Consider the following 25,333-nt stretch of genomic DNA (forward strand, 5'->3'; position numbering starts at 1 on the left):
AGATCATAAAGCTATTTCCTAACATCATTATAAGTCAGATCAAAGAAAGAGAGAAAAGCAAATAGCTAGAAAACCTAAGGAACTTACCTGGGTGGGCTGCACAAGTAAATTTATAGTGAGGTATGTGTTAAGGGGGCCCTGGGAGGGTATACACTCTGCTATGGAAACCACCTTAAATATAACTGCAGAGACACACAGACACAGGTGCACATATACAATGATAAAATACGTGGGTTAAGAACCATCACAGCCTGCCGGGAGCAGTGGTGCACGCCTTTAGTCCCAGCACGCTGGAGGCAGAGGCAGGCGGATCTGTGCGAGTTCGAGGCCAGCCTGGTCTACAAAGCGAGTCCAGGACAGCCAAGGCTACATAGAGAAACCCTATCTCGAAAAACAAAAAGCAAAACAAAAAAAAAAAGAACAATCACAGCCTAACTTAAAAGTTATACTTTGTTTCAACTGTGAGCAAATGAAGTCCAGGTTTTGACCACTCCACTATAGTCACAGATGGCAATAAGGGTGAGAAATAATGTAAAGCTAAGATTAACCCAAAGTCCAAGAATTTGACACAAAGGGGTGAACCTTGCATCTCTAGGGCAAGGCCATGGCTCCAGCGCCCCTAACTCAGTGGAATGGCCTCTGAGGAGCATGGTGTCCTCAGGCTCCACCAGACAGTCTTAGATTTGTTATCAGGAGATCATGGTCCTCTGACTTCAAACAGAGCAAGGAGGTGCATAAAACAGTGAGGACACCTACTCAACAGTCCTTGTGCCAAAGCCAAACAGTGGCAAGCTACACACTAGCTTTATCATTTAGATCAAGAGCCAAAAATTTAAATCTACTCAGGAGGCAGAGGCAGGTAGAAATCTGCGAGTTGGAGGCCAGCCTAGTCTACAAAACAAGTTTAGGATAGCCAGGGCTACAGAGAAAAACCTTCCCCCAATTTAAACCTGGCCTTGATTCAGCCTAGCTAAAACTCAGTCCCCCTAAGTACCTAATATCTGATAACTAAACTTAAACCTTAAATTACAAACAAAATCAAAAGTTAAAAGTAGAGTCCTCATAGAAGTCTGGATTTTTGGGCCTGGGAGCCCTGCAGTCCAGCGACAGAGTTCAATACTAAAAGGAAAAAGCAATCCAGATTTCTTCTACCAACTTTTCAAATATGCCTGATGGAACACTGCACTCACATTCTCAAATAGCTAGGATCATCTGGAACTGAGTGCCAACTGCTCTTAGGCCGAGAGTCTAGATTACAGCAGTTCCCACCTCTCCCTGTTGCCTTCTCATCACTGAGGCCAAGTCTACTGCAGCTTATATAGTTTCCTAATAAGTATTTCCCTGTAACTGACTTCCAAAAGAGGATAAGAAAAAAATAGCAGAGGGCCTCTTGGTCTTAGAGATGGCCTGCTTTATATCCTGGTGTGTGGAGATTTAAGTTTGTGACTTCTGACCCAGATAAACAATATTAAGAGGAGAAAGGTTGTAAATAGATAGCTTCACAGACAGTAATTTGGCAAGCTCCTGTGCGAGACGTAGAAACCAATTCCCACGCCTCTGTACTGGGGGAAGCCTCGGACAAGGTCAACCCCATCTACGCCTGCACTTACTGTGTACACTGAGAACAGGATTATGGAATTTCTAGTTATTGTCATATTGAAAACATCTAGTTCTGCATGCTCCAAATAAGATTCCTTATCAATAATATTAAAATACAAAAAAATTTTGAACTATTTTCTTTTCCTTCTTAATGGTCAAGCATATCCCAGCACTTGTTAGGTGGAAGGAGGCTCATGAGTTCAAGACTAGGCTAGGCTACAGTGTGAGATCCTACACACCACACACACACACACACACACACACACACACACACACACACACACCCCACAGCATAAAAAACTACGGTGGAGAACAATTAAAACAATAACAACAAATAAGCTATAAATCAGCACCACCCAGAAACACCTCTGATGTTTTCTCCCAGTCAGTGTCCGTCTCTGGTTCCTTCAAAAGCAAGTAGTAGTTTTTCTTTTTCTTTCTTTAAGAGAGCATCATATAGCACAGGCTGCCCTCAAATGTCCTATGTGGTTTAGGCTGGCCTTGAACTCTGGACCCTCCAGACTACAGGCATTGCAGCCTATACTACCATACCTGGCTCAAAACACTGATCTTCCTTGCTTTTCACCAAATTAGCCCATTTTAGAATTATATATAGATGGAATCAGATATTCAATTTTTTTTTTCTTTTTTTTTTTGGTTTTTCGAGACAGGGTCTCTCTGTGTAGTCTTGGCCGTCCTGGACTCACTTTGTAGACCAGGCTGGCCTCGAACTCACAGCAATCCGTCTACCTCTGCCTCCCGAGTGCTGGGATTAAAGGCGTGGGCCACCACGCCCGGCTTTTTTTTTTTTTAGATTTTTAAATTTTTATTATTTATACAGTATTCTGCCTGCACACCAGATCTCATTATAGATGGTTGTGAGCCACCGTGTGGTTGCTGGGAACTAAACTCAGGACCTTTGGAAGAACAGACAATGCTCTTAACCTCTGAGCCATCTCTCCAGCCCCAGATATTCAAATTCTTAAAACTTTAAAAATTGTTTTGATGATTGCTTTTTATTTTTTATGTGCACTGGTGGTTTTGCTTGCATATGTCTGTGAGAGGGTGTCTGATCTCTTGAAACTGAAGTTACAGACAGTGTGAGCTGCTTTGTGGGCACTGAGAATTGAACCGGGGTCCTCTGGAAGAGTAGCTAGTGCTCTTACTCTCTGAGCCATCTCTCTAGCCCCTTAAAATGTTTTACAAAGGCAGGTTCTCAGATCCCAGGTCGTCCCCAAACTTGCTATGTAGTCATAGATGGCCTTAAACTTCTGATCCTTCTGCCTCCATTCCCAGAGAGCTAGGATCAGAGGCACCTGCCCCGTGACCAGTGTATATAGTGCTCAAGCTCAGCCCAAGGGCTTAACAAGTGCTCTGGAAGCACTCTACCTTTAAACTGGTTTTATTTGACATTTTCTTAAATTAAACCATGGTGTTCTACATAGTAGTTGCTTATTTTTTATAGGTTTCTTAATTATACTTAGTTTTTATTTTATGTATAGAGGTGTTTTGCCTGCATGTATGTAACTGCACTGGGTGTGTATGCCTCATGCCTATACTAACTGGAAAGGTGTCAGATCTCCTGGAACAGAAGGTTGAGAGCCATTGTTTCAGAGCTGGAAGTTGAATCTCAAGCCTCTGGCAGAGTAGCCAGTGTTTTTAAGCACTAAGCTATCTCTCCAGCCCCACGTCTTTACTTTGTTTAATATATATTTTATTATTGTATGTATATGAGTGTTTTGCCTGTATTTATGCTTGTACACCAGATGAGTGCAGGTGCCTAAGGAAGCCAAAAGAGGGCATCAGATCATCTGGAACAGGAGTTACATAAGCTGCCAAGTGGGTGCTGGGAATCAAACTTAGGTCCTCTGGAAGCACAGCTAGTGTCTAAGCACTAAGCATCTCTCCAGCTCCCTACTTTTTATTATTGAATGCAATCTGTTCCTAAATAATATCACTCAAAAACTAAGGTGTGTGGAAAAAAAATAAGTGTGGTAACCACGACTCTAGTCTATGAAGCTCACTCCTCTCGCTTGACATGAGCTAAGTGAGACGCCCCTAGCCAGGGCCACGCTGTCCTGAGGCTTCTAGTCCCACATCATTCTGCAAGCTTCACAGACATTTTATTTCCGCCCTGTAAGAAGGTCCCTACCTGATTCCATAAGACAACAGTGTAACAGAAAATGCAAGTCAATATCCAAATAATGAAATACTTCCAAGTCCCTTCAAAAACATGTTTGTCAAGCACTCTGAAGAGATGGTCTGTTCGGTAAGGTGCCTGCCACACCAAACATGAGGAGCTGAGTTTGATTCCCAGCACCCATATAAAAAGGCCAAGCAGGGCACTACACACCTCTAATGGTAGCACTGGGGAGTGGCCACAAGCACACTGGTGCTGACAGGCCACCTACTCTATCCAAACAACAAATTCTAGGTTCAGAGAAATATCCTTTCTCAAAAAATTTGGTGAGAGCAATAAAGACACACACTTGACAGCAACTTCTGACTTCCACCCTGCCCCTGCATGTACAAACATGTGCATACACACAAAATAAAATTTAAAAACAAGCCAGGCAGTGGTGGCACACCCCTTTAATCCCAGCACTCAAGAGGCAGAGGCAGGCGGATCGCTGTGAGTTCGAGGCCAGCCTGGTCTACAAAGTGAATCCAGGACAGCCAAGGCTAACACAGTGAGACCCTGTCTCGAGAAACAAACAAACAAACAAACAACAACAACAACAACAAAAGAGGGATTCTCTCCAGTTTGATTGTACAGGCCTTTAAACCCAGCATTGCAGAGTTAGAGACAGGTGGATCTCTGTGAATTTGAGGCCAGCCTAGTCTATGTACTGAGTGAATCCTCTATGTACCAAGACAGGCTATAGAGAGAGATCTTGTCTCAAAAAAAAAAAAAAAAAAAAAAAAGGATGCTCATTTCAACCCTGGCTTCTATAGAGTAGTTTCTTATGCAGTAATCCCCTAGCCATAGTTAGCTGCCTGTGTAGGTAAATCAGCTTTCCTAATCCAGTGAGAATAATATCCTCATTCCCAGTATGAGAAACAAGGACTTGCTCGCCAAGCTCATCTCTTTCCACCCTCTATGGCCAACATCTCGTGCTGCTGGTCTTTCTAATGCTCAAATGTATCATGCTCACTCCACCTTGGCTTCCGCTGTCCACGCCTGGCTTCTGTTTTCCACTCGGGTTTTGGGTTAATTTGAAATGCCACCTCCTCAGGCCACTTCTCTGAGCAGCCCAAAGTACCTGCTCACCGTTCCCAAACCTCTTTTACTTACTGTCCTTCATTTTGTTTTATATTTTTTGTGGCGCTTAAATACAAAATCCACTATGCTGACTGACTCCTGCCAGAAAGGAACCTTCATGATAGAGGCAGATAGCTAACTTGTCCACTGTATCCGAATGAATACAGGTTGGGAAATAAGCACTCGATCTAGCGGCAGACAAACCAAGATCACAGCTAGACCCCAGCTCTGTGGCCAGAGAGGTCCTGCTCTGTGAGGGGGAACCTCCCCTTACCTTCTTCTCAAACATCTAGATTGGAGACTATAGAGTTAATTTAATAAGGCAACTGCCAAAGAGCACTCATAGTGACAGGACGCTTAGCAAGACCTGCGTGGGAGCACTGGCCATACAAACTTAAGGATGCAGAAGCACAAGAAAGACAGACAGCAGGGGTGACACTGCCAAGGCAAGTCCCTTCTTGATGGAACAGTGAAGGTTCTATCTCCTGCTGAGAATGAGGGCCACCTGGCTCTAGCTCCAGTCTCCACAGCCCTCTGGTAGTCCAGGACGTGCTGGAATTGGTGTGGAATAACCAGCACCCTTCCTCAGGCTAGCATCAGGGAGTCCCTAAAGCTTGTGATGCAAACAGTTCAGCCTGAAACACAAGCCTTTGTGACCTGGAATCCTAACCACATGAGTTAGAGTGAGTTTCGACAGAAGTCAGAGGATCACCACAGACACCGGTTGCCGGAATTGCACATTTTATACTCATTAGGTAAGTGGATTCTGGAGAACAAATAATCTGAATCTTTCATGGGCCATTATAGGAATCCTTCAAAACAAGTCAAATTCACTGGGTATGGTGGTTCATGCTAACAATCCCCGTACTTGGGACATGGAAACAGGAGGATTAGGGGTTCAAAGTCAGAGGCCTGGTGAGATGCTCAGTGCTTAAGAGCACTTGTTCTCCCAGAGAATCAAGGTTCCATTCCCAGCACCTACATGATAAATCATAACTGTTCATAACTACAGTTTCAGGATATCTGACATAGTCTTCTGACATACAGGGGCACCAGGCACAACATCGTATACAGACGTCCATGCACATAAATAAAGAAGAGTTCAAGGCCAGGCTGGGGATGCCTCAGTGAATTGCAGATACAGGCATTAGGGTTTTCTGGCCTCCAGCTTAGGAGTTCAGTGAGAGACGTTGTCTCAAGGGAGTAAGAGTGATACAGCAGGACACCTGACATCCTTCCCTGGCCTCCTCACACCAACATATACATGCTCATATAATTACACACTTTTTTCTTTTTCTTTTTAAATATATTTTATTAATTTATTCATATTACATCTCAATTGTTATCCCATCCCTTGTATCCTCCCATTCCTCCCTCCCTCACATTTTCCCCTTACTCCCCTCCCCTATGACTGTGAATGAGGGGGACCTCTTCCCCCTGTATATGCTCATAGGGTACCAAGTCTCTTCTTGGTAGACTTTTTTCTTTTTCAAGACAGGGTTTCTCTGTGAAGCCCTGACTGTCCTGGACTGACTCTGTAGATCAGGCTAGCCTTAAATGAACTCCACCTGCCTCTGCCTCCCAAGTGCTGGGATTAAAGGAGTGCGCCACCACGCTTGGCTCTCAGCTCTACCCACTCAGCCCTTAAGGCTACCCACACTCCTTAGCTCACCGTCTCTTCCCTCTTCTTCAGAATGAGTCTTATTCCTACTGTTCTCTCTCTTCTCCTGGTTAAAGACCGTTGTAATTACCACGGGCCCACTCAGATAATCCAGGATAAGCTTAGCTGATCAGCAAACTTAATTCTATCTGTAGCCTTAAATCCACTTTGCTGTGTAACAACATAGTCACAGGATCCAGGGGCTGAGAAATAGCTATCTTTTTGTTGTTGTTACATTCATTTAGTGTGGGGGGGGGGGAGTGTGTATTCCATGTCCATGTGTCCCTATGTGTCTGTGTCTCTCAGTCTGTGTTCATAAGCAATGTGTGGATGCCTTTGCTGACATCAGATTCTATGCTTAGCCCTTCTCCCCTGAGTCGATTATCAGAAATCAGGAATTCTCTTTCCTAAAGAGACGTCTATGTTCCTCTTATCATTTCCTCTTTAGTAGTACAGGACCAAATTTCCATTTTAAGTAGCATCTACTCATTAATTGCCAGCCCTCTAAAGGGTGAGGAAGAGTTAATAGAATTGGAAAAGAAAACAGAAGGTGTAACTCACTTGGCATAAGCCAGGTGTGGATGGCAGACGCCTGCAGACCCAGAAGCTTGGGAAATGGAGGCTGGAGGATCAGAAGGTCAAGGTCATCTATGGCTACATACTGACTTCAAGGCCAGCCTGGCCTCCACGAGACCTTGTCTCAAAAAGACAAAAAAAAAAACAAAAGAAATAAAGTTGAGCCTAGAAGTTAAGAGTTGAATGTGTGTGTGTGTGTGTGTGTGTGTGTGTGTGTGTGTGTGTGTGTGTACATGTATGCAGCATTTGTGTGTGTGCATGCAGGAACAAATGTGCATGTGTGTGTAGGCATGCAGAGGTCAGAGGTTAGTTAGTATCCATTATCTTCCTCTGTTGCTCTGTATTTTTTTTTAATTCCTCCCTACACCCACCTTATTTTTTGAGATAGTGTTCTTGCTGAATTCAGAGATGCACTGGCTAGACTGGCTGGCCAGTGAGCCCAAGGGATGTGCCTATCCTTTCTCCCTCTGCAGAGGTCAGAGGACAATTTGTAGGAATATGTTCTCTCCTTCTACCATGTGGATGCCAAGGATTGAACTCAGCTCCGCAGGCTTGGCAGCAAGCACCTTTATCCACCTTCATCTTGCCAGCCTTAATACACAGGGAGTTATATGAATTGTACATAGTGCTAAGCTCCACCCTCAGACCAGGAAAAGTCTCTTGAGCTGAAAAGTGCCCCCCATACACATCTGCTCACAAAAGTCTAGAACAGGTTGGTAGAGGGAATGAAGGTGCCAGTTCCTCTACTGATGTAGGCACCTGGACAACCCAGAGGGGAAGACTGTCTTAGGCTACTTATTCCCACTGGCCAAATCCTGTGCTTCCTTCAGTCTGAGCCTTTCCCAAGGGAAGGAACCTCACCCTTTGGAAAGCCTGCAGTCTTACTTGATTGTATATGGTGGTTATGTAGTTCTGATTTACCTGCTGTCTTCATCTTTGCTTTCCATGTGGAGCCTAACAGAATCTCTAACACAGACTATGTGGTTAAGAAATGTATTTTGAGGCTGGCTGGTGGTGGCACACACCTTTAATCTCAGCACTTGGGAGGAAGAGGCAGGTGGATCGCTGTGAGTTCAAGGCCAGCCTGGTCTTCAAAGTGAGTCCAGGATAACCAAGGCTCCACAGAAAGACCCTGTCTCAGAAAATCAAAAACAAACAAACAAACAAAACAGATATGGAGCACAAACATGTAATCTCAGCATTCAGAGGTGGAGGCAGAAGGATTAAATGTTAAAGACTGAGATTGGAGAGATGGCTCAGGAGATAAAGTGCTTAGTGTGCAAGTGTGAGGACCTGAGTTTGCTCCCCAGGACCCATGTAAAATAAAATATTCTATAACAATCCCAGTACGCCTGCATGTGGAAAAGCCCCAGTAGCTCAAAGGGCAACTAGGCTGGTGTACTTAGGGCAAGCAAGAAACAGTGTCTTGAGGCCAAGCTTGATGGTGCATGCCTTTAATCCCAGCACTCAGGAGGCAAAGGCAGGTGCATCTCTATGAGTTTGAGGCCAGCCTGGTCTACAAAGTGAGTCCAAGACAGCCAAGGCTACACAAAGAAACCCTGTCTCAGAAAAAAAGACAAAGAAAGAAAAGAAAAGAAACAGTGTCTTAAACAAGATAGAAGGTGGCAGATGGACATCAGAAGTTGTCCTCTGACTTGCACATATGCACATGGTGCAAGTGCACTGGCAGCCACACATATCAACATGTACACAAGACACTTGCATGTACTTGCACATTCACATGCATACACACACACACACATACACACACACACACACACACACACACACACACACACGCCATATTTACATGAAGGAAAAAATTATAATTCCTTTTTATCCCTCAGCTAAATAAGTACAAAACCAACGTGGGATATGTGAGCCCTTGCCTCAAATAGAAAAGAAAAGATTTGTCTACTGAGCACTTAAAATCTGTAGGACACTAAGTTTTCAGTCCTTGCTATTCCTCATCTGGCATAGCTTTCCACTGTGGGCCGTGAGCAAACAGTTACCACACAGGGCACACATGTTGGAGCTACAGACTGAAAACACATCGCAGGATCTTACAGTCCCTAGTTTAAAAATCTCAAGGGTTGGCAAGATGGCTCAGAGGAAGGTTAAAAATGGTGCTTGCCATCAACTGTGACAAGTGGCAGACCTACTCACACATACATATACAAACACAAAATAAATAAATGTTTAAAAAGAAACATGTGGAGGTTGGAAAGTTGGCTCAGTGGTTAACAGCACGCTTTCTTGAGAAGGAGCTGGGTTCAATTACTAGCACCCACATGGAGGTTTACCACTTCCTCAGGCACCAGGCAGGCAAAGCACTCATATGACTAAAATGAAATCTAAAAAAAAAAAAGAAGAAGAAGAAGAAAAAGAAGAAGGAGAAGAAGAAGAAGAAGAAGAAGAAGAAGAAGAAGAAGAAGAAGAAGAAGAAGCAGCAGCAGCAGCCAGCACTTAGGAGACAGAGGCAGGGATCTCTGTGAGTTCAAGGCTATCTGGATCTACAGAGCTAGTTCTAATCAAGGCTACACACACACACACACACACACACACACACACACACACACACACACAAATGCTGTCTGGAAAAAAACACAAAACAAATAACAAAAAAGAAAGAAAGAAAGAAAGAAAGAAAGAAAAATAAAAGAAGGAAGAGAGAAAGAAAGGAAGAAAAAAAGAAATCAACTTAAACAGACACTTGCCCAAAAAACTACTTATGCCTAAATACAAAATAGGCCATTTCGGGCTGGAGTGATGGCTTAGTGGTTAAGAGCATTGTCTGCTCTTCCAAAGGACTCAGGTTCAATTCCCAGCACCCACATGGCAGCTTACAACTGTCTGAAACTCCAGTTCCAAGGAATCTGACATACCCACACCAATGCACATAAAATAAAATAAAATAAATTATACATATTTTTAAAAGGCCATTTCCAAGTCCAGCAAAATGGCTTTGCAGATAAGAGATTCTTGCTGCCCAGCCTGACAATCTAAGTTTGATGCTCTGGGTTTTCCATGGTGGAAGAGAATACAATTAGAAGCTGCCCTTGGATCTCAACACATATACATGTACACACATACACAGACACACACTAAATAAATACATAAGTAAAATTATTTTTTTCAAAAGACCACATGCTACGTTCTGATGTTTACCAAAAGAAGTTAACAAAAAGAGAAGTGAAAGCAAAACCAACCAAAAATCTACCCATTAAATGTGTTCAGAATCTGTGTGGGGGGTGTACATGCATGACATTCCTTAAAATGCTAAGAGGGCAAGAAGCATGAACTATGTTCTGGAGCGCACAGCTTCACTGCAGAGGCCTTGCACAGACCCTGCCAAGTCAAGAATGCTTCTATGCAGGACTGGTCAGGCAGGCATCTGGAAGCTTCACTGAAAGACTCCAACCGTTGTCTTCAGTTTATAGATGACAAACTTCAGACTTGACAGCTGTCTGAGTGTGTTGCTTGTTTGTTTGGAGATAGGGTTGCCCTGGAAAATGTAGGCTAGATTGCAGGTGTGCACCACCAGCCTGGCTTAACCATCAGCTGACTAAGGACAGTTCCAACTCTACATTGACTACCCTTTATATTCAACTTTATAAAGGTCCTTCTGCCTGTAATCTGCCAGGCACTAGCCAGCCACAGACATTACTGCTGTTGACGCTCATTTCCACCCTCAGGGAAGAAGTTTTATCCTCTTCATCCTCAAGTAGTGACAAGATGGCTTAGGAAAGGTGAGCCAGGCTGTGCGTCCCTGTCACCTGCCACACAAGTTTGCCTTGAAAACATGAGAGGCGATTTCTTTCCCTCCAAGGGGTCCCAGAAATGAGCACATGTTTTAGAACCGAATCAAGATGCTTTCCCACAGGGCTACTTACCAGAGTGGGAAGGACATGGGCTCTAAAAAGCCAGCCATGAAGAAACTGGAATCCCAATAGACATATTCACAGTCCCCAGTGCCCCCAAATCTACTACACTGCCAGAGTCTACTCAGATGGTTCAGCTGCCTCTGCAGTTTCAGTACTGGGGAGGTGAAGGCAGGAGAATTTCAATAAGTTTCAGAACAAAAGCCATCTCCAAAACAGAAAAAATAAAAAAATAAAAATAAAAACAGCCTTTGCTTGGTCCTACTCAAGATTCCTAGACCACCTCTCAGGATCCGGTGAAAAATGACTACAACTTCCCCTGTACTTGATTCCTCCTCCAAAAAGCTATTGAGCCTCATCTGGAAACAGCTGGGAGGCAGCAGTTAACAGGAAACCAAAACAAAACAAAACAAGGCAAGCAAACAAACAAAAAAAAAGCACAGAGTGTACCAGGGAGTCAAGCATTAGAACCAAGAGCCGATGGAACAGACTGGAAGCTGGAGTTAGAAACGACCCAGCGTAAGCAAGGGCAAGCTAAAGCAGCTCTGAACTGGGTGGGCTTCCTCCCCCACTTGGGGCTTACTTCTCCGAAAGCAGCTGGTGGCCATGACAGGTATGCTGAATTCAGAAGCGCGCCTTTCTCGAGCTTCTCAGTTCATCTCTACCGAATGTCCACACTCCCAATTAAGCTACATCAGCCTCACACCGACACAAAGAGCATCTTTATAGAAGGCCAATGGCAGATGCCTATCCCAGGAGCCCTCAGTGGTAAACCTAGGGCACTGCTAGACCAGACATGAGGAATGACAATAAAAGCAAGTGAGCGGGTGGAGCTGGAGATGCCAAACAGCAAGGTAAGCTTCTTGCACCAAACTGGTGATACGTTTTGCAATCAAGAAAAGTAACTCAGTAATGGCTAGGTGCCAAGATATTTCTGAAAGAAATGGGAGTGGGATTGCTCTGTTGGTGTTATTTAATAATCCAGACAGAGTGCAGAGGGAGACTGGCTAGTTTTCCCTCCGCCAGAGCTTCCTAAGTGAGACCTTTCTAGCCCGAGCCTCCAAGGGCTGAAGCAGCTTTCTCTCCCTATACATGCAGCAGTTTATATTAAATTTCTGAAAAGAGGATTAAATTCCTTAATGAAACACATTCCTGTCTTTTACCTCTGGTTTTGTTTGAGAAGTCCTTCTCAAAGAATAGTTTATACTGTAATCTAATTGAATCTGATTCCAACGTATGTGCAAAGTAAGAGACTAGCCGGTGCACAGGCCTGCAACTTCACTGGCAACGCCTGCGCAAGACCTAAGACTCGGAGCTGAGATGAATGAATACGCCACGGAAAGGTGTCAGAAGGCGGAGCTATGCTATAGAGTAAGCCATCAGGGAACCCTCCATAAGAGGAAACAGGGGTGAGCGTGCATTTTAGAAACATAACAAAGGAACAAGTTGACTAATCATTTATTCCAGAGAAGGAAAATGTCATCCGGAGCCAACTATCTAGTATTTTAACTTCAGGCAATTGAGTAATGCTGTAGTAATGCTTTTCATTTGGATTTATCAGGGCTCATTATCATCCACCTGAGAGAGATAGAGAGAGAGAGAGAGACAGACAGACAGACAGACAGACAGACAAAGAAACTGCTTGAACCTATGATTTTAAGACCAGCCTCCTGGATAATAGCATGACCAGTCTCAAAAACCAAAACAACAACAATAAGAAAAAGTAAAAAGCGTGATGCTCAGGAATGAAAATGTCCTACTGAAACTGACTATGTGCAGGCTGACCTTAAAAATTAATTCAAAGCAAAACCAAAATAGGTCTGGCCACGGCAGCACCTGTAATCCCAACCCTGGAGAGGCTGAGATAGGAGGGTTACAAGGTCAGGGCCTGTCTAGGTTATATAGCGAGTTCCTGGATAAATAGGGCTCAACACAGAAAGGGCCAGAAATGTTACTACCCTCCTTTCCAGTCTCTTCACCTGGGAAACTTTTCCTATGGTGCCAGCTGTGCCCACAAAGCCAAAGCCGGAACAGTTACTAAAGCCAAGAAGCCCAGTCAGCAAGGATCCCACCAGAAGCTACGACACGGGTGGGCTGCTCCTGCCACTCGCAGGAGTTCAGAGAGGGTCTGTGGCTGAGGCAGAGGAACTGAAGCGAATCCCTAACAGACACACTGAAGAAGAGTGAGAGGGTGGAAGGAAAGGCTAACGCTCCAGGGAAAGGCATTTCTATGAAAAAAGCGATCTCTGTCCAAAGCTGAATCCCCGCCTGTCCGGGATGTCAGCCCTACAAACTGACACCTCACACAGAAAACCCTCTAGCCAGACCTGGGTATGGCAGGCCTATGTTTGTAACCTCAGAACTTGGGAAGTGGAAACAGGAGGTGTTCAAGACCAACATCTGCTACAAAAGCAAGTTTAAGAGTCTGGGCTACATGAGACCCCAGCTCAAAAAACAAAACAAAACAAAACAACAACAACAAAAAAACACCGTCCAGTTTGTCAGGAAAATAGACTGCACTCCAGCAGCCAGGGCTCCACAAGTCGTCTATGTGTGTGTGTCAAGGGCCCTGCCTCAGAACTTCTCAGTAAACGAGAGGTAAGAGAATTCCAGGCTCCAGATGTCTGGGCGATCAGGAAAAGTAACTAACATTTAAGGAGAGCCTAATAAACACTCTACCTATCTCAATCCTTCCTTGGAACAGCCCCCTGGAGGCCAATGCTACCGTCACCCCCTCTTTATAGACCAGGAAACAGGCTCCAAGGCGTTACACAATCATTTAGACAGTGCAGCCAGCGCCCTAGACTCCCTGGACAGGTGATCGTAACCGTTGGGTGTTGCTGGAAAACACACAAAGCCAGTAGAGAGACGGGGTCCGCGGAGCCAAGAAAAACCAACACGCAGCCTGTGGCTACACCTAATTCATGTCCAAAACCAGTGATCCACGGGCACTGGAGAAGGCTCGGAGGGCCTGGATGGGGAACACGAAGCCGGAAGAACCCAGACACTGCTTACAGGGCTACAGGCCGGAACCCTGGCGCCTCTCTCAACCTTGGTGACCCTCCCACCCCCCACCCCACCCCAGACCCACAAATCCTTCTAGAAGCAGCCTCCAAAGGGACAGTTGTGAAGCCAAAGAGCCACGCTGGTTTTGTCAAAGGGAGGCTGGAGTGAAGATGGGGGCTCGGCCAGCTCCGAGAGCGGGGTGGGGGCGTCACCGGGTCCCTTACCTGTAGGCCAGGGTCATGCACTCGAAGAGCTTGGTGAGCGACGCATCAATGGACAGGTGGCAGGAGCTGGTCTTGCCGAAGCTATAGGTCTGGCACGTCTGCTTGTTGACCGTGTCGAAATCATAGCCCTTCTTGGGCGGGTGCTCACGGTGCGGAGAGGACACCATGAAGTGGCCGCTGTGGATGATCTGCTGTCGGCGCGGAGGCTCCTCGCGGCCCGGCCCGGCTCGGGACGGCAGCGGCGCGGCGCTCGCGTGGGCCCGGGCTGAAGCGGCCACGCCGGAGGGGGGCGGCGGAGACGGCTCGTCTGTGTCCGAGTCGTCGTCGTCCTCGGGCACCTGAGGTTTGAGCAGCACCGAGCGGCCCCGACTACGGGGCCGACGCGGCGAACACATGAAAACGTCGGCAGCCATGAAAAGAGCCTGGTCCGGGGCATGCCCCGGGAGCCGGGACGACGTGGAGCGGACAAGCAGAAGGGGGACTGAGGGGCCGCCGGCCCGGCCCGGCCCTCGCGCAGACTGCCCGGGAACGCGCCGCCAGAGGGGGAGGGCGCCGGCTCGAGACGTCACAGCTCGTCTCAGCCAATCGGACGCCCGCGTCTACATCTTAAAGGCGCAGGGGAACCTTTCCTTATCTGGGAGGACAAAAAAAAAAAAAAAAAAAAAAAAAGCCAGAGGCCACGCCTCCTTGCCCGGCCCCTGGTTGTCCTCTTTTCCCCTCTGGGCTGGCCGGGGAGCTTAAGGGACAAGAAAGCCAGGCCGCGCCCCTCAGAGAGTCTGGGCTCAGGGAGACATTGGCTCTGTCTCCAACGAGCCTGGCCCCAGCCCCTGCCCCGCCTCCGCCACACCCGGAGCTTGGGAATCGCCTTGAGGCCTTCTCTGCGGGCCAGGAGGGCACTCCACGTGGTGGGTAAGGGTGGGGCTCCTTCCCCCCCCCACCCCCCTCTGGCCAGCTTTCTCCCTCCGTTCCCGGAACTGAGTCCTCAAAAGCCTTCCTGGTTTTGCAGGATGTTAAGACTGCCGTTCCCATTTTGTTGATGCGAAGATTGAGTCTCCTAAACTCTTCTGGATGTTCCTAAGGTCCCATGGACATCCATAGGGGGAGAAATTGGCTTTGGCGGGTTAAGGCCTGTCCCCTGGGCATCGAAGCTCTTAAAGGGCAGAGCCCTGCAGGAGCCTAGCTGTCTGTCTGCCTGCAGACCCAGCTAACTTCACCAGCTACAAATCAAAATACTGTCGCTATTGTTTTGAAGTTTGGCCCAGAGACTAAATTCCAAAAGGGGAAGTTATGAGCCTAGTTTTCTTTACTGCAATTCCTATGCCTCAGAAAGTTATATCAACCTAAAAATAGCCGTGAGCCAGTCATGGTAACGCGCATGCATGTGCAGGCCGCCAATCCCAACTGCAGGGAAGCAAGGAGGGAGGATCAGAGGCTCCCTAAATCCTAGGACTACATGGGACCCTGTCTGAAAACAAAACAAAAAGACAAAACTTTATTTTTTTTTTCAAGTCCAGTGAGATGGTTCATCAGGTAAAAAAGAAGATAGGTTTTCCAATCCCAAACAGTCACCACTAAACACATAGCAGCAACACTAAATGGACTCAGCAGGCTATATTTATATATCCTTGTGTGTGTGCCTGCATGCTTAAAAATAATAATTAAAAAAGAAGAGGTCATATTTCAAAGGGAGTGAGAAGAGGACAAGAGAGGAGTTGGGGGAAATAGGGTTGGGAGGAAATGACATAAATACAGTACTCCTGTATGAAAAAAAATTTTAATTTTTAATTTTGTTTTTTGTTTTTCAAGACAGGGTTTCTCTGTGTAGCCTTGCCTGTCCTGGACTCGCTTTGTAGACCAGACTGGCCTTGAATTCACAGTGATCCACCTGCCTCTGCCTCTCAAGTGCTGGGATTAAAGGTGTGAGCCACAACGCCCGGCTATGAAATTACATTTTAAAACGTAAAAAGCAAATGACCAAAAAACAAAAAACAAACCAAAACACACACATACAAAAAAAAAACCATCTGAAAGCAGTAATGGGAATTATGACTGGCATAGGTGGTTCCCTAGCTACCATGAATGCCGAGGCAGGAGTGCAATCCTAGCCTAGAGGTCAGTATAGTGGCGCACGCCTTTAACGGCGGCAGCACTTGGGAGGCAGAGGCAGGAGGATCTATGAGCTCAAGGGCCATAGCGGGTTCTAGGACAGCCAGAGCTACACAGTGAGACCCTGTCTCAAAAGATAAATAAATAAATAAACGATGGATGGTTTCTGCTTTGCACAGGTCTCTCAGCATTTCTATAGCTGTGATAAACGCTGTGAGTAAAAGCTACTTGGGAGGAAACGTTTTTTATTTCAGCTCACAGTTCCCGTAGCACAATTCATCACTGAGGAGGGTCAGGGTAGCAACCTCAACGGGACAGGAACCTGGACGCGGGACCTATTCCGAGGCCATGGAGGAGTGCTGGTTACTGGGTGGCTCTCTGGTGGCTTGCTCAGCCTGCTGGCTGGTAGCACCCAGGACCATCAGCCCCGGGGGTGGGGGGTGGGGGGGGTGGGGGGGTGGGGGGGGGGGAGCATTGCCCACAGTGGACTGGATCAATCAAGACCCACTCTAAACCAGTGCGGGAGTCTTGGGTGGTGAGGCTACACCTGGGAGCAGATTGTTGGTCCCCACAGGTGATGGCAGTTGTAACAATCTCCTCAGTCCCCCTGGCGGAACCTGAACTGAGACAAAGATCAAGCCATTCCTCGAGGGACTGCTTCATCAGGCACAGCTTTTGCCCCTCTGCTCTGATTATTCTGCCTTTTTGGCCAGGGTCTCTGTGTAGACCAGGGTGGCCTCGAACTCACAGATCCGCCTGCCTCTGCCTCCTGAGTGCTGGCATTACGGGTGTGCACTGAGCCAGGCTAGAAGGGAATTTTAGATAATTGCTTCTATAACGGAACACCGCGCATTAAATGTTATAAAAGTGTATTCATGAGTGAGGAATGACAGTCTTAGCCACTTCTATAATCACTGCACTCGGGGTGCAGAGGAGGGAGGGTCACACACCCTTGGGCAGCCTCAGCTGCAAACTGAGTTCTAACCCTGCCTGGGCTGCATGGGACCCTGTCAAAAGGAAGAAGAGCGAGGAGTGGGGAAAAGGAAAGAAAGAGAGGGGAAAAAAAAAGTGAAGGCATTTGCTTAGCAAGCCTGATGAACTGAGTTTGATCCCTGGTGAGTTCCAGGACAGCCAGGGCTACACAGAGAAACCCTGTCTCAAAAAACAAACAAACACAAATTAAATGTTTTCTTTTTTTGGTTTCTCGAGACAGGGTTTCTCTGTGTAGCCTTGGCTGTCCTGGACTCACTTTGTAGACCAGGCTGGCCTCGAACTCACAGCGATCCGCCCGCCTCTGCCTCCCGAGTGCTGGGATTAAAGGCGTGCGCCACTACGCCCGGCATTAAATGTTTTCTTGTCCCAAGAGGCATGAACAAGGGCACAGTTACGATTGTCTCAAAGCAGAAGCAAAAGTACAATAGTATAAAATGTTCAGTACCTGCCATTCAGAACTCATGATCTTCAAGGCTCCAAAGGCCTGAGCAGACCCACTCAACACGCACCCGGCTTGTCTCGTAAGCACAGGCCGGCTCCAGTGTGTCAGGTCCAAAGGAAATTCCATTTCCCCCCAAATTCTGGGGCTTAGACAAAAGCCAGTATTCCTTAGAAACTTGTGGAGCTGGTTCCCGCCTACCAAAATCAGCCATTACACTGCAGCCGTGAAGAAAGCAGCTTGACCACTGGCTGAAGGGACAAATGGCTCTCCTTGGTGCACATTAGCATACCAAAGCGCATGCTGGCCTCCCGGCTCCCGCAGTATCACAAGTACCTGTTGTACATTTCACAGTCCGCGCTGGCATCCTCAGCTCTTCCCATCCCCCACCCTAAACTCCCCCACCTCTCCCCCCCAACACACCTCTCTCCTACACACCCACACTCTCTTTGTCTTCATCTCTCTCTCTTCCTCACCTCTCGGCTCTGTTCCTGCTTCTCTCATGGCCAGGTCCAGTCTGACAGCCACATTCAGTCTGCTACCTTCTCTCCCTGCTCTGGAGTCTTCCAGATGCCTCTGACTGTTCTCTCCCTAATATCTACAATGAAAACCTTCCGCTCAAGCACACACGGGATGGTCATGTCAGTGTACACACGCTCCACACCTGACACTCTCTCTCTCACAGTCCTGACATCTTCAACACCCCGAGATCCCCCCACTAAAACAGAGGCTTCACCTTCACCAGGGGCCTCGGTTGGCCTCCTCCATGGCACACGCCACGTGGTGCCAAGCCTCAGACGCTCTCCATGACCCCTTCAAATCTGCTGCTGTCATACTGTCAAAAGCATTATCACTGGGGAGGCTCTTACACATTACCAAGTCCAACCGCCGGCCTGGGATGCAGCCGTGGTCCCCTCCCGCCCACAGCTTCTGTGTTCTGAACCTGAAGAAAGGCTTCCAGGATTTCACCTCCATGAGGCTGGGCTCGCATTGATTACAGCTGGTTTTTCAACCCCAGCAAGTCAGTATCCATTGTTACAGTAAACAAAAACGAAACAAAACAAACAAAAACCCAAAACACTTTCACTTTGACAGATCGTTAATAATAAATATCCCACGAACAGTCCTGGTAGAACCTTTACTTTCCTCTGAAACGTCCCAAGCCAAGCCTCATCGTCCCCATTTCTTTCAGCATTGCCTTCCAACTTCCCACAATGGCTCACTAAGCTCTTAGCACCCGATGGCTTTTCCACCCCAAAGCTTCAAAATCCCCACCCTACCCGAAACCCCGCCCCTTCCTCTCACAAAATAGCCCAGTGCATAAAAGCCACAGGATTGGGGCCATCACAGCAATACTCTGTATTCTCAGCACCAATTTCTGTTCCGGTTTGTTTTCTGTTGCTGTGATAAAGCACTGATGAAAAGCAGCATGGGGAGGAGAGGGCTTATTTGGCTTACAGCCCATCATTAAGGGAAGCTAAGGCGTGGACCAGAAGGCAAGAGCTGAAGCAGAGGCCGGGGAGGAAAACTGCTAACTGCCTTTCTGATACAGCCCAGGCCCCGCCCACCTGCCTAGGGAATGGTACCTGCCCATGGTGGGCTGAGCCCTTCTGCATCTCTTAACAACCAAGAAAAAAACGCCCCACAGACATGCCCACAGGCTAATCTGATGAAGACAATTCCTCAATTGGGATTCCTTCTTTTCCAAGTGTGTAGAGATGACAACCAAGATTAGTTATCACAAGCAGCGTGCTTTCTTAACTGCTGAGCCATTTCCCCAGGCCCTCATTTTGTTCTTTCAAGACCGGGTTTTGGGGCTAAAGAGCACTCAGTCTCCCTCCGCACTGCTCCTGCTTCTCTCATGGCCAGGTCTGTGTTATCTTCAGTCTATTTCTCTCTCTGCTCTGGCTGTTTTCTCTTTCATATCTAGGATAAAACCCTCCCCCCTTAACCATAGCACAGGGTGGTCATGTCCTCAGTTTATACAAGAATAATGTAGGGGCTGGAGAGATGGCTCAGAGGTTAAGAGCACCATCTGCTCTTCCAGAGGTCCTGAGTTCACTGGTAATGAGATCCAGTGCCTTCTTGTGGTGGGAAGGTGCACGTGCGGGCAGAACACTGTATAAATAATAAATAAATCTTAAAAAAAAAAAAAAAGAATAATGTAGTACAACTTCATTTTTTTTTCTTTTTTTCTTTTGAAACAGGGTTTAACTATTTAGTGCTGGCTGGCCCAGAACTTACTATGTAAACCAAGCTGTCATCAAACTCACAGTGATCCACCTGCCTCTGCCTCCTGAGTGCTGGAATTAAAGGCGTGCGCCACCACACTTGGCCTTTTTTTCCCCCATTGATCCTTCTTTTTCTTTTGAGATGAGTCTTGTTATGTAGCCCAGGTTGGCCCGGAACTCACTCTTACCCCAGTATGTCTTCAAACTATCTTCAAACTCACAGGCATAGGCCAGATGTGGGGGCGCACGCCTTTAATCCCAGCACTTGGGACGCAGAGGCAGGTGGATCACTATGAGTTGGAGGCCAGCATGGTCTACAAAGCAGGTCCAGTACAGTCAAGGTTGCACAGAGAAACCCTGTCTCAAAAAACCAAAAATAAAAAAATAAACTCACAGACATCCCCCAGGCCTCAGGCCCCTAATTTACATCACTTGATGATGAAAAGAGGGTGAGGGGATATGGTTCTGTGGTATAGAGCACTTGCCTGTCACACACAAAGTCCTAGACTCAATCCCCAATATACATACATACATACATACATACATACATACATACATACACACACACACACACACACACACACACACACACCAACATTTACTTAGCCTGGCTTTTATCTGTACTATCCTAGTACTCAGGAGGTTAAGGATTGCTTTGCGTTTGTGGCCAGCATGAGCAACTTAAGTTACTTCCAGCTTGGTCAACAGAGACCCAAAGCCTGGCATTGTGGCACGTGGATATAATCCTAGCACTTGGGAGGCAGAGGCAAGCAGATGAGGAAATCAAAGCCATCCTTGGCAACGTAGTGTGTTCCAAAGTATATGAGATCGTGTGTCAAACAACAGCAAAAAGGGCAGGAAAGGTTCGTCTGGGCTCATGGTTTGAAAGGATACTGTCCCTCGTGGCAAGGGCTGTGTTAGTGGGAGCCTGAGGAGGCTGGTCACACTGCCTCTAAAGTCGGGAAGCAGCGAGAAATACCCAAGTAGGTTCATCTTCTCCTTTTTCTCTTATGCAGCTGGGTCCTCAGTCCCACACTGAGAATGGTTCTCTCCTCCTCAATTAAACATCCACAGCACTCGGGAGGCAGAGGCAGGCTGATCGCTGTGAGTTCGAGGCCAGCCTGGTCTACAAAGTGAGTCCAGGAGAGCCAAGGCTACACAGAGAAACCTTGTTTCAAAAACAAAACAATAACAACAAAAAACAAAAACCATCCAAAGGCATGTGCTTCTAGAAGATTCCAAATACAGCCAGGTCAACAATGAAAATCAACTCTCACACCCTCTTCCTAGGCTCTTTTTTCCCCCCTGCTGTCTCTAATTCCAAAGAGCTCAGCAACATGGGAGAACACTGGCTATTCTCTCTTGGGAATTTCACTTTGTGGCCCTTCGGTCTGGCACTCCTCTCCCTTGTAAAATTCACCTCTTTTTCCCCCCTTCTTTTCTTTCTTTCTTTCCTTTTAAACATTATTTATTTTTATGTCTGTGTGGGTGTCTGAGTGCCCTGGCACATGCATGGAGATCAGAATACAACTTGTAGCAGTCAGTTCTCTTCTTCAGCAGGTAGGGTCCGGGGCTCTGAACTCTGCTTGTCAGGGCTGGCTACAACAGCCCTTACTCACTGAACCGTCCTGAAGAACCTATCTTCCTTCCTTGCCTTTCTTTTTTAAAAAGATAGATTTATTTATGTGTCTGTGTGTGGGTATATGCACACGAATACATGTCCACAAAGGCCAGAAGACAGAGTCGGATCTGTAACTAGAGCAGAGCTGGGCGTGGTGGCGCACGCCTTTAATCCCAGCACTCAGGAGGCAGAGGCAGGTGGATCTCTGTGAGTTCGAGGCCAGCCTGGTCTACAAAGCGAGTCCAGGACAGCCAAGGCCACACAGAGAAACCCTGTCTTGAAAAAACAAAAAAACAAAAAAAGAAAAGAAAAAACAAACAAACAAAAAAGTTTGTAAGCCACCATGTGGGTGCTGGAAATTGAATCAAGGTCCTCTGCAAGAGCATTTGGTGCTCTTTTTTCTTTTTTTCTTTTCTTTCCTCCTCCTTCTCCTCCTCCTCCTCCTCCTTCTTCTAATTCTTCCCCGCCCCCGATACAGGGTCTCTCTGCGTAGCCTTGGCTGTCCTAGACTTACTATGTAGACCAGGCTGGCCTTGAACTCACACCGATCCACCTGCCTCTGCCTCCTGAGTGCTGGAATTAAAGGCGTGCGCCACCACTCCCGACTTTTTTTTTTTAAGATATTATTTATGTATGAGTGCTCTGCATATGCGCCTGTATGCCAGAAAAGGGCATCAGATCACATTATAGATGGCTGTGAGCCACCATGTGGATACTAGGAGTTGATCTCAGGATGTCTAGAAGAGCAGTCAGTGCTCTTAACCTCTGAGTCATCTCTCCAGCCCCACATCCAGTCCCCTCCTCCTCCTTTTTTTTTTTTTTTTTTCTGTTTCTGTTTCTGTTTTTGCTTTTAAAACGTGCGCTCACTTTTTGCCTGGCGTCCCTGAACTTGTTAGGAAGACCATACTGGTCTTGAACTCTGGGAGTTTCACCTGCTTCTGCCTCCCAGGGGCTGGGAGTAAAAGCATGGGCCAACTATGCCCAGCCAGTATATGCTCTTAACCGCTGAGCCATCTCTCTGGCCCCTTCTGTGAGTTATTTCTGGGTCATTCTTTTTGTACACAGATATCCGGTTGTTTCTGCATCACATATTGGATGTTTGTAATCGCCACCAGCGCTGCCTGTCAGTATTCTCCAGGTTCCTGGTTCTCAGGGGACTTTCTGGTCCAGCTTTGCAACTGAGTCACCTGCCGGATGCGCCCCGGCAACCTAACAGCTGCGGCTTCTTGCGGTTCTTTTGCTGGCAGAAGGGTTGGTTTCTGGGGCCTTTGCTGCTTCTCTCTCTTCCTGAAATCTCCGTAGCAAACCATGAAAGGGCAGGGGCGGCCTTGTGGTCTGGCAACGTCCCTTCGAAAATAAACAAGCGAAGAAAACTGAAAGGCAGCCGTTGCCTCTGGGGACTACTCGGAGAAAGAGTTCAGCGCCGGTGCATCCGCTGCGCGTGGCTGGGCAGCCCAGGCCTGCAGCGCGTCGGAATCACTAAGCCAAACAGGATCCCCTTCACTTTGTCACCTCTGGCCAGAGAGACACTGATATCTTTGCAAACAAGGCCCTAATCTTAGAACGACCCCGCCGAATCCTGTGGCAGGGCACCCTCAGCTGTTTACATAGCTTACCAAGTGCGTTAGCGTTTTGTGTGTCCTCAGACAAAACTCTAGGGGGTTTTGTCTTACAGATAGGGAAATAGACAATATAGGTGAATGAAGCCCCTGGGGGGCGGGGCTAGTTTATTTCTTTCCAGTTTTATCAAAAATGCGTATCCAGGGCTGAAGAGACGGCTCAGCAGTTAAGAGCACCTGTCTCTCTCACAGAGGAACCAGGTTCCCGTCCCTTGCCAGCACAGCCTGGAATTCCAGTCCCAGGGCAGCTAAGCTCTCTTCTGGTGTCTGCGGGCACCAGGCATGCGCACAGGTGCACATACACAATATCAGGCAAAACACTCATACATACAAAAGAATAAAAACCGGTTGTAATAAATAAAAAAATAGCCAATAACGTTTAATATTAAATAGCCTATAATTATTATGGTGGTACCTGCTAGCATAATCATAAAAGACGCAGGCACCTGTTGTATTTTAGAATAAGCCTTATTTTACCTGAGGCTGAGCAGATATAAACCTTCTAAACTGTGTCCCGTTATCTCCAGCCCCCATCCCAGGCCATCGGTTTTAATAATTTCTATCTGGCTTATTTCCCATCCATAATCCCAAAATATTTGCTTGTGTTTTTCATCTGGGCCGCTTATTCCCATGCAGAACTTCAGACTTCTTACTGGCCCATGTCGTCCTGACGTGGAAGTTTCCGGTTTCTTTTAAAACTTAGTTCTGTCATGCGATTTTTTTTCCCCCCCGAGACAGGGTTTTTCTGTGTAGCCTTGGCTGTCCTGGACTCACTTTGTAGACCAGGCTAGCCTCAAAGTCACAGGGATCCACCTGCCTCTGCCTCCCAAGTGCTGGGATTAAAGGCGTGAGCCACCGCCACCCGGCTGTTTTTGTTTTTTTAAAACAGGGTTTCTCTGTGTAGCTTTGACTGTCATGTTTCTGTTTTGGTTTTGGTTTGTTTGTTTTGTTTTTGTAATGTATTTAATTTTGCGTGCATTGGTGTGAGAGCCTGATGCCCTGGAATTAGAGTTACAGACAGTTTGAGCTGCCATGTGAGTGCTGGGAACTGAACCTGTGTCTTCCGGAAGAGCAGCCGGTGCTCTTACCCACTGAGCCATCTCTCCAGCCCCTGGTTGTCAATGTGTAACAATCCTTCCCCTTCAGGTACCCAAGTGCTGCGATTACAACAGTGTGCCTCCACACCTAGCTGTGTACCAATTTCAAGCATACAATCCAATGAGAGTTTTGTTTTTGTTTACCTCTTCTAAGAACTATAAAACTTTATTTAAAAGTGTCTTCCATTGCAAATCTAAAATCTAGGGAAGTCCCGATCCCATCCAAACCATTCATAAATATGGACACCATGGTAAGTTTTTCATTTCAAAAGAGCCCACTGAAAATGCTGAGATGATGTCTAGAGCTGTCAGTCTCACTCCTGAGAGGCTGGAACAATCAGCACAGCAGGATTATTAGGTAACTGCACCTTCTAGAATATAGAACTCAATTCTTACCTTGAACAAGAAAGAAGAAGACTGCCCCTAGGTAAAACTCCTGGTGGATTTCCCACACACTCAAGGTCTGTGACATTGACACTTCTCTCCCGTTGGCCTTTTAGATTCACGCCTAGTTTCCTCTCTCCCTTTCATCAGCAATTGGAAATTTTCTTGAGGGTGCTATGATCCTGAGATCTGGCCAGTGAAACCTAACTGCACCAGGTCATACACGATTAAAGTTTCTTTTTTGAAAAGATTTATTTATTTATTATTGTGTATACAGTGCTCTGCCTCCATGTACGCCTCCACGCCAGAAGAGGGCACCAGATCTCATTATAGATGGTTGTGAGCCACTGCGTGGTTGCTGAGAATTGAAGTCAGGACCAACGGAAGAGCAGACGGTGTTCTTAACCTCTGAGCCATCTCTCCAGCCCCCCACGATTGAGTTTTCAATGCAAATGGTTAATGGGGGTTCAAGAACTCTGACCACATAAATTAGAGTGAGTATAAGTCCTGAATTGCACTGACAGCCCCAGGGCAGGTATATCCTAGGAAGACATCACTGGGCTGAGGCTGCAGCTCATGCTCTGTGGGATACTCAGCCGGCCTGGATCTTAGCCAGGCTGCAAAACAGGCCGTAG

The 25,333-nt window shown here is 46.8% G+C and overlaps 1 protein-coding gene across 2 annotated transcripts in view; it reads right to left on the reverse strand.

The window, feature by feature from the left end:
* Nucleotides 1-14,761, reverse strand: part of MLXIP (MLX interacting protein) — a 58,814-nt gene extending 44,053 nt beyond the window's left edge. For both annotated transcript variants that reach the window (XM_084761106.1, XM_084761105.1), the window contains exon 1: nucleotides 14,209-14,761. In XM_084761106.1, the coding sequence (XP_084617232.1) occupies nucleotides 14,209-14,621 (413 nt within the window). In that variant the 5' untranslated portion in view covers nucleotides 14,622-14,761. The remainder of the gene's footprint in view (nucleotides 1-14,208) is intronic.
* Between the last annotated feature and the right edge of the window lie 10,572 nt (nucleotides 14,762-25,333).

The sequence above is a fragment of the Acomys minous genome (assembly GCF_964271855.1).
Source record: "Acomys minous genome assembly, chromosome: 16".
NCBI lineage: Eukaryota > Metazoa > Chordata > Mammalia > Rodentia > Muridae > Acomys > Acomys minous.